Source organism: Petaurus breviceps, unplaced genomic scaffold (assembly GCF_028583685.1).
Source record: "Petaurus breviceps papuanus isolate PSGF00001 unplaced genomic scaffold, PetGlider_PUasm1.0 178, whole genome shotgun sequence".
Lineage (NCBI taxonomy): Eukaryota > Metazoa > Chordata > Mammalia > Diprotodontia > Petauridae > Petaurus > Petaurus breviceps.
In genome coordinates this window covers 26,549,992-26,568,492 of record NW_027185777.1, presented here as the reverse complement: position 1 = coordinate 26,568,492, position 18,501 = coordinate 26,549,992, and the positions used below count along the sequence as shown (strand labels likewise).

Sequence of the window (18,501 nt, the reverse complement as noted above, 5' to 3'; positions counted from 1 at the left end):
TATTAAATACCAATCAATTCTCAAAAAAAGAGAACACAGTCTGCAAACTATACGTCAATGAGCTTGACTGATTCCTGGGAATATTTTGTATGGTTTATCAAAGAAGTCGATGATGAACATTTATAAAGGAATGCTTAAGGGAGGCCAGGTGGAACAGTGAGTAAGAGCACCGGCCCTGGAGTCAGGAGACCCGGGATCGGTTCCGGCCCCAGATACTTGGCACCCACACAAAAATAACTGGCAGTGTAACCTTGAGCAAGTTACTTAACCCCAATTGCTTAAGAAAAAAATAAAAAAAAAAAAGAAAGGAATGCTTAAATCCAAAGAGCCAGCATGGTTTCATCAAGAACAGGTCATGCCACACTAAATTCATTTCCTATTTTGAAAATAGTAGATGAGGAGAGTACAGTGAATAAAGTTTACATATATATGTATATACTGATTAAACAATATGGACTCAGAATTGGTAGTATGACCAGATTCAAAGAGTAATTGTTAACACTTCAAAAGCAAAATGGCAGAAAGTCTCCAGTGAAATATCCCAGGGATCTGAGCCCTGTGCTGCCTAACATTTTTATCAGTCACTTGAACAAAGGTATTGATAGTATTATTCATGAAATCTGAAAATAACACAAAGTTTGGAGAGACAATGAACACAGGACACAATAAAAAATCAAAAAGGATCTTGACAGGCTAGAAAACTAGGCTGACTCTAATGAGATGAATCACAGTCAGGACCACATAAGACCAAAAAACTTCTACTATAGATCAGAGACCTCAGAAAAAAACTTCTACTATAGATCAGAGACCTCAGAATACAATATTCCAAAAGGCAAAAAATATAGTTTCACTATCAGCCTGCCTGCAAAGCCAAGCACAGTCTTAAGTGGACAAAAATAGACCTTAAATGGAACAGAGCACTTTCAAGATTTCCTGATGAAAGGGCCAGAGCTGAGTAAGACATTGAGATATAAACACAAGAGTCAAGTGAAAACTAGAAAGGTAAACTTATTGGGCGACCAGGTGGCTCAGCAAGTAAGAGCACCGGTTCCAGTATCAGGATGACCTGGGGATCAAATCTGGGCTCAGATACTTAGCACCACACCCAGAAATAACTGGCCGTGTAACCTTAAGCAAGTTACTTAACCCCGATTGCTTTAAAAAAAAAAAAAGGTTAAACTTATTTGAGCAATTAGAAAGGGCTGTACAATGATGAAGGACTAATACTCTACTATGGAGAAAATAAACAAGTATCCTTTTAAAAATTTAATGTCTGGGGCGGCTAGGTGGCACAGTGAGTAAAGTGCCAGCGCTGGAGTCAGGAGGACCCGAGTTCGGTTCTGGCCTCAGATGCTTAACACCCACACACACAAAAAAACTAGCCGTGTAACCTTGGGCAAGTTACTTAACCCCAACTGCTCTCCAAAAAGCAAAAAAAAAGAAAGAAATTTAACATCTTCAAAAGGTACAGAGTTTTAAACAAGAAAAAAAAGAGAAGATAGGGATAGGTGGGGCTTAATTTTGTTCTGAGGCTTTTAAGAGGGGAAAGTGGGGGGGAGAAAAGAATACACTAATGTGCAAAGGAAGAAGGAGCTATGGAAATTACTTTTCCTCATAGCAAATATGGAAGAAGTCTTGGGATGATGGGCATCAAATGGCCCTCGCCCCCTCTGAAATAGGTAATGGAAGTTCGAACATTTACACAGAATTTGTAATAGAAATAAATTAAACTCAACAGGAAAATAGGCAGAAATGGGGAAGGGTAGTATAAAGGAGGATAATACTGGGAATAAACAGTCACAAGTGAAATAAACTTCCTAATCCTCAAGTAGGAGATGGTATTTAAAATGAAAAAAAAAAGGGAGGGGAATAAAACAACTAAAAATGAAAGCGATGGCTAAATTGTGGTGTATAAATATAAGGGAATATTATTATGCCTTAAGAGGTGTTTTCAAAGAATCCTGGGAGGTAAAAACTGATGTTGAGTGAAGCAAGCAGAACCAGGATATTCTATACAAGGACAGTAACACTGTATAACACTTAAGATTTTCATCAAAGCAACTACCAACCACATCTCCAGAGAACCTAGAATGTCTCATATTAACCTGCCTCCTACCTAAGAGGTGAGAGACTTAAAGGTGCAAAAGGAGACATACTTTTTTTGGACACAGCTGCTGTTTTGACTATGCTTACTACTTGACTGTTTATTTGTTATAAAGGTTTGAGGTGATTTTTTTTCTTCTGTTTTTAAGGGGAAAGGGCTTTGGAGTTGGTAAAGTATCAATCATACCATTTTTAAAAAAAGAAACAAACTAGGCATTAAAATATTTTGAAAAGCACACAGAAAACAGAAGTAAACATAGCAAATTTTGAAAGTAAGGGAAGAGAAAGAAGACTAGCCAGTTTTGAAAGTAACATTTAATTATGCACACATGCCCTTCTATTTGTGTTCTACTTTATATATGAAAATCCTGGTTTGGAGTACTTATATTGTGAATGAAAAAAATGAAACTTAATACTTTTAAACTGTACCAAGACTTTTGGAACACCTATATTGTGTACGTTAACTCCCCAGCTTCAATACAAACTCCATGAGGACAGAGATGTTTCATCATTGTCTTTGTATCTATTCTCAGCATGTAGCAACAATCCCTAGCTCAGAGTAGGTGTTCAATAAATACTCAATTGATTCCTACCTGCAAAGCTTAGTTAGTATCTATAGTACAACAATCACCTCTCACAGTTCTCAACCCACCTTCCCTAAAAACCCACCTCTACCTTCAAAAATACTCCCTAAGGATAATTTTCAAAGTATTAAATAATCAGACTCACTAATTTATATTTATGTTCAAATACCAACAGTCAAAGAAAATAAAAGTAACTAACAGGCAGTTAAAAAAAAAAATCAAGCATTCTATCCAAATAACTCGATTTTACTGTTACATAATAGTTATGCCAACTGTATACCAACAATTCTTTTTCAATGTTTTTATGAGCATTATATGTTTTTTCTTGCTTTTTTTTCTTCTTTGGGGGTTTTATTTTTTGTTGTTATCATATACCCATTAAAACATCAATATTTCCTTCAAATTATGCATCAGAAATAATTACCATCCAAGAATATACCATATTAAAGACCACCTCCAAGAAAATAACAAGTATAGAGCCACAGTTCTTATTTCCATATATTTACAACTTTATTATCAGTTTCAGTCTATTGCTTCTATTTTAATTTACCTGAGCTAGGGTTGGAATGGAATTTTGACCAGTCTGAGTTTGTACATGAGCAGAATCACTATCTGTTATAGAATCTGTTACACCTCCATCCTGCTGAGATTCAACTGTTTCCATGGTCATTTGTCTGAAAACAAAAAAGGGAAAACTATTAGACACCTATCTCGAGAATCACTATTTATGTTTGACTCTGACATAATTTCATTTGTAAATTTTTTTTTACATTCAAAGTGAATGCTTAGCCCTACGGAATATATCAATACAGTACAAATTCTAAATCTCTAAATTCTAGGCAAGTTATTCTACTGACATTGCCCAAGGAAAGCATATTAAAAAAAAAAACACATTGTTCTCTTACGATCAGCTATAGCCAAATGATTGAAATTGTTGGCATATTCCTTAACTCAAGTTTTCAAAAGGTAGGTGTGAAAGTCCTTTGTTATTATAAAGCAATATATAAATGTTGAGATACCATTATTATTATTATCACCACAATTGCTGATAATGACATGAAAAGATATCATATATTTAGAACTTGAAGGGATTTCTTGATGTAGCCCAACTCCCCTCACTTTACAGATGAAAAACTTAAAGCAATCTCTATTGTATAAAAATAACTTATTCATCATTTATTTAAACTGCCCATGTCTATAACATAGTATTATAACAAAATTAATTTATTTTTTTAGTCATGCAATTAATGATAAGTCTATCATGTAGTTTTATCCATGTGAAGTCAAAATTACATGTCAGGGAGTTTTAGTCATTTTTAGAAATTGGATCTATTTCTATAGGGATATCTTTTTAAATATTTTCAGTTTCCTTTTAAATTTAATTTAAATAAATATTATATGTTATATATATTATATAAATATCATCTTGAATTTTTATCTAGAAGAGTAAGTAATCCTATAATAATTCCACTTTCAAACTAAAAGGTGAAAATATGAAATCTTTTAAATGGCATGCTCACTGCATCAAATATGTAACAATTCATTTTTAAAATGACCATTTTAAAATTTATCTTCCTGATCATGAACCCCCTTTCCCACTTATTACCACCACAATAATTTATTTTCACCAAAAGTCTAAAAAGAGATATAAAAAATTCTCCTGAAGTCATCCTCCAAAAATGCTTCTCAGACTAGCCATTTCTTTTCCATTTCTGTCAACACCTGATTTCCAAGTTTTCTAACTTCATCACATATGCTTCCTATTTATTAATCTGTTCATACTCCATTCTCTAGTATACCTTAAATATAGCTGTCAAACAAAATAATTACTTCTCAAAAGGAAAGTGCTCTTATCACTTTCATAATAACTTTCAATAATCTACTGCCATGATTTATCACTCTAAATTAAAAATTCTTAGCTTACCAAACTCCTTATACAGCAAACATCTAATCACGTTCATTTTCTAGCCTCATACTTTGTTATTCCTCAACTTGGTCCCTTTATTTCTAAGGTCAAATCAATCTATTTGCCTCTCACCATCCAATTCAGATTGAGTAGTCTTATCTCTTTGCTTTTAATCATACCAATTCTTCTATCTCAACTGTCCTGCTTTCTTTAAACAAGCAGCACTGTTCTTTAAGACTCAGCTCAAAACTCACCTCTTTTGAATAAGCCCTTTCTTATCACTGCATGATTAAACTATTCTATATACATTTTACCTATCTGGAACTTAAATATGACAACTTTACCTATCCAGAACTCAGCTGAAAACCAAAAAGAAAAAAAAGAAAAAAAACAAAGGCCCTCTGACCACCGAAATCAAATATAAAAAAGTCCATACACTAGAGGCACCCACAGGGCCTGGGCTCAGAGCCTATTTTTTACTCTTACATCAATCATTATTCAAAAAACCTTGATTATCTTGTTTGCAACCAAGCCCACAGCCAATTCAAAACCAGAGAAGGCTATTTGCTCTACAGGCAGATACGTCAGCCACAAAAAGTAAGACCTACAAGAATGAGAGAAACAGAAAAACTGTAAAAAGCAGATAAAACTAACAAAACCACAGCAGGCTAAAAGTATTTAAGGCATCAGTCCCTTAGGCCATTTTATATTATAAAACAGTACAGTAAAAAATGACTCCAAATCACCTAGAAAGGTCATATTCTGTTCATAGCACTATTTACAAGAAAGGAGAGTTTAATATGAATATGATTTCTATCTCTCTGATCCAGCTACTCAGGATAACTGAGACTATTTGCCACACGTGCGTGTGCGTGTGTGTGTGTGTGTGTGTGTGTGTGTGTGTGTGTGTGTACAGTGCTATATACAAAGTAGTTCAATAAATTATCTGCTGGATGAATGAATACATAGTTTATATTTAGAGAAAACTTTCATTTGTCTATCATTCTAACTTTAACTTTTTCAAAGTAAAACTTATTTTAAAAACCAGATAAACATAAATTTACCTACCTTATACTTGTCTTAATATATTTTTTCCTGCCACATTTGCTCATTATTAAGACATTTGTAAACAATGCTTTGCTCCTTCCCAGTTTTCTTCTTCTATTTATCCTGCAGTAAAATTATACTTTTGAATTTGGGATATTACAAAATTTCCATTAAAACAATTTAAGACTTTGTTGTCAAAATAAGAGCAGGAAGGAGATAATTCTAATTTTCATACAATTAAAATGACGTAAGATAAAAGCAGCAAGGTAAAAATTCCAATTATTCATTCAATCTGCTTTTAAATACTTAAATTTTCTTTTTCGTTGTCACATTAAAGTTTTCACATCAATAGACTTCTGAAATTACAGTATAAAGCTTAAGAGTTACTGCCAGAAATATAAAAATTTGTGATATTCATTGCCCTCACAGTTCTATCATTAGTTGCCTCTTATCAAAACCAAATATATGTATTAATAGCACCTTAGTCCGAGAGCCAGCAATACTTGATTAAAATTCTGTGAAGGCCCAATTTTGTTGACAATGAAACCCCACTCAACTTCCATGTGTCACCTGTATCCTCTATGCCCCTCACACTCTGCCTGGCAGTGATTCTCACACATCATGCATTTTGTAAAAGGTTTAAATGCTTCCTTCAACCAAAAGAAAGGTTGTTTTAACCAATTTAACTATAAAACAAAATGCCATTAATCCTAAATTTCTAAAGTATTTCCTTTTAAAATTATATGATGACATCTTTGTATGTACAAGTACATGACTAGGACAACAAATTCAGGAAAACAGACCGGCACTTGGATATGTAAGCCTACCTGGAGGTGTCTATTAATTCTAATGATAAAGGAGAGAATTGTTTTTGCCTGTAAAACAGTAGGAAAATGGTTAGGAACCAGTATTACTTTCGTTAGTTCCTCTTTTCTTACTGTCAAAATGCTAATGTCATACCACCAACATGTTCGTGTTCACCAACAGTCAAAGTGGCATAATTCACCTATCTATCTTTAAGGCTAATGAAAAAGGAAAGTTGCAGCCACACACCCCCATAGTGAGAATAGGTGATGATGGCACTGTCACCTATTACTAATTAGGGGTGCTAAATATCATAGGATAAGACAAGGAAATGCCTTTGGATTACTCATTGTGACAATTAATGATGCTTTCTTATACTGGTATTTGATGGTTTTTGTCCTTCCCCAAATAACTATAAGCTTCCTGAAGACAAGGTGCTGTCTTACATGATTGTGTTATTTGCTTATTATGTGCCAGGTACTCTGGGATACAAATATAAATATAGTCCTGGCCCTCAAGAAAAGACACAAAAAGCTTCTTTATCAACCAGCTAGGCTAAGAACTTGACAAATTAACATATAAGGTGCTATCTTTGGGGCCACTACAACCACATGTAAAAGATGATAATGGAAACCTCAAGGAAAAGACAGACCAGATCCCCCCGTAGTTATTCTCAAAATTCTCCCTTGGAGGGGAAAAAAAAAATGTTTCCCTGGTGATATACTAGTTATTTTGATGCTCAACATCTTGTTCACTTTTTATTTAACTTTTACACTAAGTCTGATCCTAAAGAATTCTGGTAGAAATCCAACTCACTACCAGTATGTAAATCCATTTTCTTTGGCACATCAGCTAACTTCTCATTAAAATTATTTATAATCAATATTGTTTTTTTATTTTGGAGGCAATTGGGGTAAAGTGACTTGCCCAGGAAAGTGTCTGAGGCCACATATGAAATTAGGTCCTCCTGACTCCAGGGCTGGTGTTCTATCCACTGTACCATTTAGTTGCCCCTATAAGGAATATTCTTTAAACAAAGATTTACTTTTAAACAATGTCTGAATTAGGAAACAGATGTTAATTTTGCACTTAAAAATACTTAGTCTACTCTGCTATGTTCATTGCAAGCATCAAACAACTCTCATCATGACAACTTTGGAGATAGACACAGTGATATTTCGACGTTAATATACCTCTTTTAATACTGTCTAAGGAATAAAAGTGATGTTTCTATGTAGACCTCTATGCTTCAAAGGTAAATAAAACATACCTATCTTTTGTATACACTAGGGAATTATCTATCATTTAAGATACTCATGAAAAATAAACCAGTATGATTATTCAAACCATCTTCCCTGTTCTTCAGTACTGAAACATTAGTTCTGAAAAAGGCTCTAACAAACACTGATGAAGTTCTACAGGATAAAAATATTTTTTATCTACATTCATTGTTTTAACAACAAATCATTTATGAAAACGAATATATTTCATTTTTGAAAATTTATAGCATTCCATTCATCACCCAATATAGATGCACCCCAAAAATGAGATTTCTTTGAAAAGAAAAAATTTGGTATAGGCTGCATTAAAGTAAATTTAATTCTGGGGCTGCTAGGTGGCGCAGTGAATAGAGCACCTGCCCTGGAGTCAGGAGGACCTAAGTTCAAATCTGGCTTCAGACACTTAACACAAAAACTAGCTGTGTGACCTTGGGCAAGTCACTTAACCCCAACTGCCCTCCAAAAAAAAAATAATAAAGTAAATGTTCCAGAAATTAAGGAGAAAAAACAAATAACATACTCTATCATCTCTCTAGTAATTGTAAATTACTTCAAGTCCTAAGTTTAAGTAGTTTCATTACATGTATGATGTCTATTTCTATTTCAAAAGATTTAGATACAGGGTTCCTAACCTTTTTCTGGTCCTATAGTCCTTATACCTTTCAAGTTCACCACTGTATAAGTGAAAGACAAAATAAGAGATTAATTTTTTCAGAAATAAAAACCATTCCCTTGATAAGCTTTTTATACTCCATGCTGGTAACCACTGATCTAGAGAAATGTTTAAGAACAATTAAAAACATAAAATGACGATTCATAACTAGCGTCTTCTGAAATATGGATTATACAATTTGGATGCTTTCATGGAAAACAAGGGCATCATAGGACAGCTTCTAGAATACTTACCTTAAAATATTATTTTAGAAATATGATTTGTCTTTGACATAAATTACATTTGCCCAAAAGACATGCTTTATGTGGGACTATTAATTTAGAGTTAGAAAGGAACCTAAAGGTAATCTAGTCCAACCTCCTCATTGCAGATAAGGAAAAAGAAGACCAGAGAGAACAGATGATTTGCCCAAGATGGGACTTGAACCTGGGAATCCAAGTCCTTTGATTCCAAATACAGACTTTTTTTCATTATACAATACTGGCTCCCACATGAAGTTTCCTTTATTTATTTATTTATTTAGGCTTTTGGAGGGGGGAAGGTAGGGGAGTTGGGGTTAAGTGACTTGCCCAAGGTCACACAGCTAATTTTTCTTTGCATGTGTTAAGTGTCTGAGGCCAGATTTTAACTCAGGTCCTCTTGACTCCAGAGCCGGTGCTCTATTCACTATGCCACCTAGCCACCTCAAGTTTCCTTTATTTTTAAGTGACTGTGTTAAGAATGCCTGAAAGAAATATTCAGCTGTGTATAACTGATATAGACTATATGAAAAACAACTGTAAAGAATTTACAGAAAAGAAAAACGACTGACAGAATTCTAATTGAAGACAAAAGCCCATTCATTTGTTATATCAAATGTATAATCAAATATAAGCCCCAAATTGCACACAAATGGTCCTATTAAAAGCTATTCAATAATAAGTTAGAATTTTATATAGCACTTAGAGTTTACAAAATGCTTTACATAATATCTAATTTGATCTTCAAAACAACCCTGTGAGGTGGGTATTATTATTACTCCTATTTTACAGATGAGAAAACTGAGGGCCAGAGAGGTTAACTACCTTGTCCAAAGCAGAACTCTGAGATCTTCCAGACTCCAAGTCAAATAGTCCATCCACTGAGTCACCTACTTGACTCACAGCACCAAAGTTTACAAAATCTATTACTCAAAACACACAAGAAGGACAAATAGTAGATAAAGCAATACTTCAAGGCTGAAGGGCATCTGGGTGGTGAAGTGGATAGAGTGCCAGACCTGGAGTCACGAAGTTATTGTTTTATTTTAACTTGTGTACAACTCTTTGTGACCCCACCTGGGGTTTTCTTAGTAGATACTATAGTGGTTTGCCATTTCCTTCTCCAGCTCATTTTACAGATGAGGAAACAGAAGCAAATAGTGTTATGTGACTTGCCCAGGGTCACATAGCTAATAAGTGTCTGAAGTCAAATTTGAACTCAGAAAGATGAGTCTTCCTGACTTCAAGACCAGCATTCTTATCTGCTGACCTGTCTACCTGCCCAGGAGTCATGAAGACCTGAGATCAAATCAGCCTCAGACACTTACCAGCTGTTTGGTCCTAGGCAAGTCACTTAAACCCTGTTTTCCTCCTTTCCTATCTGTAAAATGAGGGGGAGGAGGAGACAGCAAACCACTCCAGTATCTCTGCCAAGAAAACCCACAAAAAAGGGGTCACAGAGTTTGATACAACTGAAAAACAACTAAACAACAAAATTAAGGCTGAAAATAAATCTTACTGTTCAGAATTTTATTTAAATTTTTTCATTTAACTTCTTAATTTTCCTAGAAATCTCTTCTTAAATCTAAGCCATCCCCAACAATTTTGGCTTGGAATGCTCTCATAAGAAAACATGTCCCTTCTTTTCAAAGTCCCTTGGCAGGCAAAAACATTATGACATTGAAAAAATAGGAAATTTAAAATTCTTACTGTCTTTCACAATTTACTCTGTCACAGCTACAAGTCTCCAGATGATTCTGGTAAGAAAATAGAAATATCTTCCTTTTTTCCTGAATAAACTAAGCCTGGGACTAAATTATGTAAACTGTCCGTCCATTTGTATTGCCCAAATTCATTATATAATTCATGCTATTCATCAAGGAATAAGGTGGAGTCTAATGATTAACAGGAGATTATACTTATTAATTATATAAATGCCACAGTGGGGAAGGGGTTTCACTTCTTTTGTACTAGTTAGGGGATATTATCATACCATTAAGGTGACAAATCATAGGTAACCAAATCAAAATAGCCAAAACCAGCTGCTTTTTTTGTCCTGTTGCCAATGCATTAAATACACAATTTTAAGAAAACTAGAGTTGACATTTAGGAATTTGCATCATTAAGTCCTGATGACAAACTAGATGAGGCTAAAGGAGAAAGGGTTAGAGTAAAAGTCAGAATATATGTGTATTTTAATCTCAAATTGCGTATGACCCAATTTAAATTGTTCACCTATACTTTGGACTACTCTGATGACCAGAGTAATCTGGAAATCCAGAGTTAATAGAATTTACTGGTAGCTCTTAAAACTGTTTAACCATATAAAAAAAGCAGATCAGTGTTACCAGTATCTGCAAGGGTTTGGTTTTTTTTGACACTGTACCAGTCGCTTTAGAAAAATATAGCACTAAGGGGGCTAGGTGGTGCTGTGAATAGAGCACAGGCCCTGGAGTCAGGAGGACCTGAAATGTAGCCTCATACACTTAAAACTTACTAGCCCTGTCACCTTGGGCAAGTCACTTAACCCCAAATGCCCTTCCTTCTCCCCTCCAAAAAGCCAAAAAAAGAAAAGAACAGGAAAGAAGAGGAGAAGAGAAGAAAAAAATAAATAAAATAGCCTATTTTGATTGATCCAAGCTTGTGCATTAAGAGCTTCAGTCCAGTTCCTGAGACCTTTACACTACAGACTACTCTGCCTTTCACATTAAAAAATTAATTGAACACCTTGAGGTTGGCAGCATGGGGGTGGGGGGCAAATGTCAGTTTCATATAAACAAAATTTCCTTCGATCATGATTAAAATTTGCTATATTACTTAGTTGAGAGTCTTACATGCCTGTATCATTCAATCATTTGGAGGCAACCTCAGATTATCCTGAGGAAGAGCTGATACATTTTGGTTTTATCTGAATTCTACTGAGAGTATTAAAGTCGGATCCTGTGAGACATGAGGATCCTTGAACAATTAAAACAAACCCAATAAAGTAATATGAAAATCTACCTAGACATTACATTGTTTTGAAATTTTGATCTTCCCTTGAAAAGGTAAATATCTAATGAGAAAAAGGTTTGAAGGATATACAATTTTACCATGCAACAACCACTGTCTAATTTTTACAAATTTATTTTGGGCTTCCATTCACTTATTCTTTATCAGACACTCTTGACTTGTTGGCTTTTAGGTATTTGTACAATTACAAGTCAATATGAAGGCATCATAAGATTTTTTTTACTTTTACTTCTTCCTCTAATGATTATATCACAGATATTGCAACAGACAGCTTCCACTGGTTCTCTCCTCCTCCACCCTCCCTGATCTCATCCTCCATACAGGCATACAAGCCTGACCCTTTTGCTAGAGAAAAGGATCATAATAACTTTCTACTTTTCAAAGATAAAGTGTTGAAAAGTTCTACTTTCTCCTCTGACAAAAGATAAACATAGGTAACTTGGGGTATTACAAGGAGTATATGAATTGAGATCATTAAACATTTTAGGCAACCTGAGCTTCCTGTTAATTCTCTGAAATACTGAATACACTTCAGATAGAAAATGACACAATACTTCAAGTGGAACTGACTGCATTTTTCCTTCTGAAAACAAAACAAATAATGACAAAATGTCTGGTTGTCAAGATATATAGTAAAAGAGAACACAGTTCTTGCAGACAAAATAAGAGTCTATAAGTCAAACTAAGACGAAGGACAAACTAATACCTACAAAGACCAAATCAAAGAAATAAGAATCCAGAAACTGATGTGATTCACCAAGCAGGTGAATCACAGACAAGTGCCATTTTTAAAAGACCTGGGGTGAAGGGATGTGAATAGGGAGGAGTTAAGTAGGGCCCTAAGAATTCAGAAGCATTAAAACAAAATGGTCCCAGGTGTACAAGGACTGAACAGGATGTCTAGAATGGCCACATGATGGTCCCAGAAAAGGAGAAGGAAAAATACAGCAGCCAAATTTAAGAGTATTTAAGTACCACAATTTCAAACAAACAATAGTGTCTGAATACACCTTTAAAAGGAGTTAATATTTTGAATCCAAATCATAATTAAAAGCATGGGTTAATGAGTATAAGGGGAGACTTGGTATTATTCCAACTAATTTCTTTATTATCAACTAGTCAACATTTTTATATAGATTGCAATTTTGGTGACTGCAGTCAAAAATGACTGTTCAAGATTACCTAGTCCCCAGTTGAAGGGATTTTTTTCCACATGACTCCTGCCTTTTGCCTATTTTCTTGCTTCTGAGCACCTAAAACTGAGAATTAAAAGAAAGTGGAACTCAGAGGCAACCAATCCACCAGAAGAAAATAATTTATTTGGGGAAGGTAAAGAGAGCTTGAATTCATTACTGAATTCTTGTGTGTTAATTTCTTATTGTATTTAAAAGAATGGGTTACAAAAAAATTTTGTATATAACTGTTCAGATGAACCTCTACTGCTTACAATAAAATTTTAACTATATTGGAAAACAGTGAGATGAGGGAGTCTGGACAACTAGAATAATGTTTGAGAAATTTTCTGTGTACCTTATTTATTCACATTATTCCTATTTACTAATAGTAAATATATTTCAGCAGCAAGATGCTTCAGTTTAAGTATTCCAAGGGGCATATTAAATCACTTTGTAGAAACAATAAGCTTTTGGTTGGTTTTAAGTAAAGCATAAGTACAAAATTTCATATACAGCACAGGTGTATCTCCGTTTTTTCAACTGTGCTGAATACCTGACTTTTTGCATAATTCATGCCAGTAAAGGGAACCAGAATTAGAAATTTCCCATCTTATTTAGTGCTGGACTTTCCCACTTGGAAGTTTTTCTAAGGAAAAGTTAGCATATAAATTATCACTGGTATATAAAGAAATGAAACTCAATGAAAGATTTGGATGTATTTAGCATAATTTCTAACAGAAACTGTCATTTTGATAGCTTAACAACATTAAAATAATTCACTATAAATAATGGTTAACAAAATCAGTTTATTTTTCAAATATGGGCACATACAGATTGAATGTCATTAGTGAGTACCACTTATAAAACCACTCAAACATAAAATTTGGCTGGTTATCTTTCTCTCTGGTAAGAGACCATGAAAAGGTACACAAACAGTACAAAAATGACTCCAAAAACCACTCAAAGTATTAGTCCCTCTAATTTCATTGCATAAACAGGCATAAAATTTTAATATGAAAGTTTTCTAATTCTCAACTGGTCTGATATCAAAATGGCAAGAAATCCTTAATTCCCAAGACAATGTTTTTTTTTTTTTACCTTGGCAAATTCCCTTGATAAATCTTTCTAGTCTAATCTCACCTTCCTCTATGTAGGAGTTGTCAGAGCCATCATAATATCAGCAGTCCCCATTAGAACTTTTTTTGAGTCAGTCACATGACAAGTATGAAATAGTACTGTAGGATGTTTGAAAACCTGAAAAAAAAATCTATTGTATGCTGTTCCAGGAAATTCGAATAATTTTCATAATTCTAACTAAATCATAATTCTAATTAAGTTTTCATTCATTTTATTAATCTTGATGACTCTCCCAAGGTAACTATGATTTAATCTACTTCCTAGGAATTCTAGAAAGAAATTATAGAAAATCATTAATGATCAAGTCAAAAATGTATAGGCCCCACAGTAACAATACCAAATTTAAAATTTTTAATTTTTAAAATAAAAAAATTGCTCCTGAACTTTTAACAATTAAACAATAAACATATATACAAATGTATATGTGAATAAGTACAGAGTAGTTACAATACAATAACCACAAAATAGGGCTAAGAAAAAATACCAGTGGAAATCACATTATACTACATATACTAAGTAAGTGCAGGTGTAAATCTCCAAAAATTGACAATGTTGATAGTAGTTAAAGAGAGTCTTGAGAATATCTTGTGATATTCCAGTTGAGTAACTGTGCAAGCCACTCTGCCTTTAAATATTCATTTATACTAATACACAACACCATCTAGGCCAAAACAGGCTGTTTTGCAGAAGACCCCTTGTTTTAAGCATGACAATAATGCATTTTTTCAAGCATTTTATAGAAAAAAATTGTTTCGTGATATGGATGGTTGAAAACCATCCTGCCTGTTTTTGCAGGCATCAAATCTCAAATGCTTGAGGATCATGATGGAAGAGAACTGTTGGGATCAAAAATGAAAAGAAAAATGAACAAATGTTCTAAATGACCATGAGTCAAAATCAACACTTAAGGTAACACATATATGTGTTCAATAAGGTTGGAAGTAAACAGTAGGGGCTGGGAGGAAATGACATGATACTGAAGCATACATTAGCAAAATATTCACTAGATGACTGAGATATAGGGTTTTAAGATTTGCGAAGTTCATATTACCTTATCCCACATTGACTCGAATAATCTCTTTCAAGCTTGAACACAATTTACAATATTCTTTGTTCTCTTGACAATTAGGTTTCAATAATACAAAAGGAGGAAGGTTGAAAGAGTTGCTTCAATGAAACAGGACACGTATTAGTAACAAAACACCCTAAAGAACGTTTACTTCCAATACATTTTTTTCATGCTGAATCATTTTCCACCTTGGATCGTTTCAAAAAGGAGGGAATTACACATACACCACCATTCCGTACAAGGAATAAATGTAAACGAAAGAGAAACTTTTAGTCAAAGGTTTGCTTACAAATGCTAAGAAGTACTGGCTCCACTCCAGCTGGCCACAAAGTCGAACATTTAGCAATTTTTTAAAAACCTATTTCTAGGTTAACTCAACCCTCTCCTTTCCTTTAGCAATTAACAAAGTAACTGACATTAAATTTTGCTGAACTAAGTCATTTCTAAACAGATTTCAAATTTAGGGATCAAGCAAAAACAGAAGGAATATTTGAGACATGTATGTCCACATCTCAACTAGTTAATGATCACTAAAAACCCTCTAAATACCCACACAGGCAGTAAAGACTAACCCACTAAGAAATCAACCTTCACAGGTTTCATTCATCCTTCACGAGCCATTAATAAACTAAACAGCCTCTTCATATGTTCTTGGAAAGGGATTAAGTTTACAGGAATGTCATTTACACCAAAAGTTTCTAAGACCTAACAGGTCATGGAAAACATAAGCGCACTTTGGATGCCAGCTTTTTAAGGTCTGAGCACCCCAACCATTCCGTAGGGTAAATACTACACTGCGCCCATTCTACGGATTAAGAAACTGCGGATGGCCTAAGTTCACTAGCTTTGCCCCGGATCGCGAGGCCCATTATACTACGTGGCTCCCCGGGAAGCCAGTTCGGTCCAGACAGGAGGCAGCCCCAGGTTCTCTAGGCAGCATCATAATTTAGACAGCATCTCTGACGCCCTCGTGACAACCCGGCGTCACCTCACACCCGGCCTCCTACAACGAACACCCCCAGGGTCCCGCCGCCGCCAAGTCCACAAAGTCCACCTCCAATGCCGGCGGAGCTCCAGACCCGGAGCCCATGGCAAAGGGACGATGGTGGGCGATTCCGTCCATCCAGGCTGCAGAGTCCAAAGCAGACACCGAGGAGCTGCCGGGGGGACGCGGCCGTCCCCTGCTCAAGTCCGGAAGGAGAGGCGGGCGGGAGGCGCGGAGCCCCGTCTAGCCGGCCCAGGCCGGGTCTTCCAGCCCGCGGCAGGTGGGTGGAGGAACATCCAGAAACGTCGGCCCGCGGGGAGCCGCAGGGCGGCCCTGCCCCGGCGGCGGGGTCCGAGAGGGAGCGAGAAGGCACAGTTGGGCCCGGCCGCCCGCCTCCCTCTAGACCAGGCTCCGGGTCCTCCAGCGCGGCCCGGGAGGGAGGCAGACAGGCCAGCGGGCGGGCTCCGAGCGCGGCGGCCTCCGCTCGGCTCGTCCCCTCCCCTCCCTTCCTCCTTCCTCCCGCTCCCCCCCCACCCGCCCCCGGCAGGACCGCACAGCGCAGCCCCGGGTCTGCTGCTGCTCCTCCTCCTCCGGCTCCTGCTCCTCCCGCTCCAACGTCGGCGGCTCCCGGCTCTCTAGGTCGGGGGGCAGACGCGCTACTTACCCGCCGCGAAGGGATTTACGTAGCGGGCCTCGTCACTGATTACGGGCGGGAGGAGGTGGAGACGGAGACCCGGGGCCGCCGCTCAGGAGTGGCGCCGCCGCCGCCCAGCAACCCCGCCGAGGGCAGCCGCTGCGGCGGCTCCACGTAACCCCCACGTCAGCTCGGATGCGACGATGGCCTCTTCGCCGGGGTCCCGAAATGTAGCTCCGAAGCTGAGGCCGAGCTGAGCCACCTCTTCACCTCCTGCCCTCCCCTCCCCTCCCCCACTCCCTCCTTACCTCCCTCCGGCACACGCAGCGGAAAAGTTCAAAGCTCTAACTCCGCCCCCTGCCGGCCGCGAGCGGGCGGGCGGCGCTGACAATTCAACAATTAAATAGAACGGGCTGGAAGGGGGCGGGGGGAGGGGCTGACCCGGAGGGTGAAGCGGGGCGGGGGTTGAGAAGGGAAGGGAGCCGAGCTAAGGGGCGGGGCCTGAGGAGAGGGGCGGGGTAGGGGTGGAGTGGGGAAGTAGAACCGGAACCAACCGCAGCGCGCGCGGCGCTCGAAAAGGCAATTGGTTACAAAACACGCTCAACGGCCGCTAGCCTTCCCCCGCTCCCTCCTACCCTTCCCACTTCCCCCCACCCCCCATCCCCCTGCCCGCTCGAGGGCTCTCTCCCCAGTCCGCAGCCGCCCGTGGCGACTTTTCGCAAGTTCTGCACCGTTGTCCGAGCCTGGAACCCTGAAGAGAGGCGCTCCTCCGCCGGGGGACAGCCCCGAAGGGTTAGGGAGAGTCTTGCCGGCATCCCGGGCAGGTGCGGTGGGGCGGAGGGAGACCTTCTGTGACCGCCAGGCGGAGGTTTCCTGCCTGCTGTGACCGCCAGGTCGAGCGCCGTGCGTCCTCCCTTCGCTTCCTCCCCGTCACAAACGCCCCCTTGACAAGACTCGAGCCCTGCGAGTTCTCGCTCTTCCCGGGGTCTAGGTGACGAAAGTGACGACTCCAGGGCTCAGGCCGCGCTGTCTATTCCTTGACCTTGGCGGCCGCACCCCTCGAGTAGCCGTGACCTTGCCCCATGTCTCCAGCCGGCTGCTGCCGCCCCGCCTCCCACCCCTAGAGATCTCAGCCCCAGGGACCCCGGGACCCCGAGAGGCTGGGGAGCTCTTGGGGCACCTGAGCCAAACTCCCGAGCGTCCGCTGTCACTAAAAGGCTTTTGACCTTGTTTGAATGGAAGCGGGTGTAGGTAAAGGGCGCGGAGTCCAAGGCGGCGGGTGCTTCATGCCGGTGCATGGATTTCTGGGGAGCTGGGGTCTCGAGGGAGAAAAAAGTTGGACCTCTTTTTTTCACTCATCTTTCATCAAGCATTCAGGCAACGAGCGTTAGTAACTGTTTACTTTGTGCTAGGTACAGTGAAATACAAAACGCTGGGGATAAAGAGAAAGTCAAAAGATAGTCCCTATCCCTAGGAGCTCAGTATGCAAACAACTATGTACAAACAAGCTATAGACCGGATAATTTTATTGCAATATCACAAGGAAAGCACTAGCACTCTATGGAAGAATCGGAAAAGGACTTTTTGCAGAAGGTGTAATTTTAGCAGGGACTTGAAAGAAGTCAGAGAAGCCAAAAGATGGCGATGAATGGGGAAAGAATTCCAGATATGAGGAAATCAGTAAAAAAGGGAGTGTGGCAGAGACTGCTTTGTATAATCAAATAACATTTGTACGGCACTTTAGTTATATAAATGTTAGCTATTGTTCGAGGCAGCAGCAAGAAGGCCAGTGCCGCTGGGTCTTCAGTTGTTTAAAAAGAATTTTCTGAGAAACAGTTTCACCAGAGTGCCTT

At 38.2% G+C, this 18,501-nt stretch overlaps 1 protein-coding gene across 14 annotated transcripts in view; it reads right to left on the bottom strand.

The window, feature by feature from the left end:
• Positions 1–17,097, bottom strand: part of CREM (cAMP responsive element modulator) — an 84,118-nt gene extending 67,021 nt beyond the window's left edge. For 3 of the 14 annotated variants that reach the window (XM_069086514.1, XM_069086508.1, XM_069086507.1), the window contains exons 1-3: positions 16,957–17,091; positions 5,662–5,763; positions 3,238–3,361 (exon numbers count right to left, since the gene is read on the bottom strand). In XM_069086514.1, coding sequence (XP_068942615.1) covers positions 3,238–3,361; positions 5,662–5,705 — 168 coding nt within the window. In that variant the 5' untranslated portion in view covers positions 5,706–5,763; positions 16,957–17,091. The other 11 variants (XM_069086504.1, XM_069086502.1, XM_069086511.1 and 8 more) reach the window with 8 other exon arrangements.
• Positions 17,098–18,501: the final 1,404 nt, after the last annotated feature.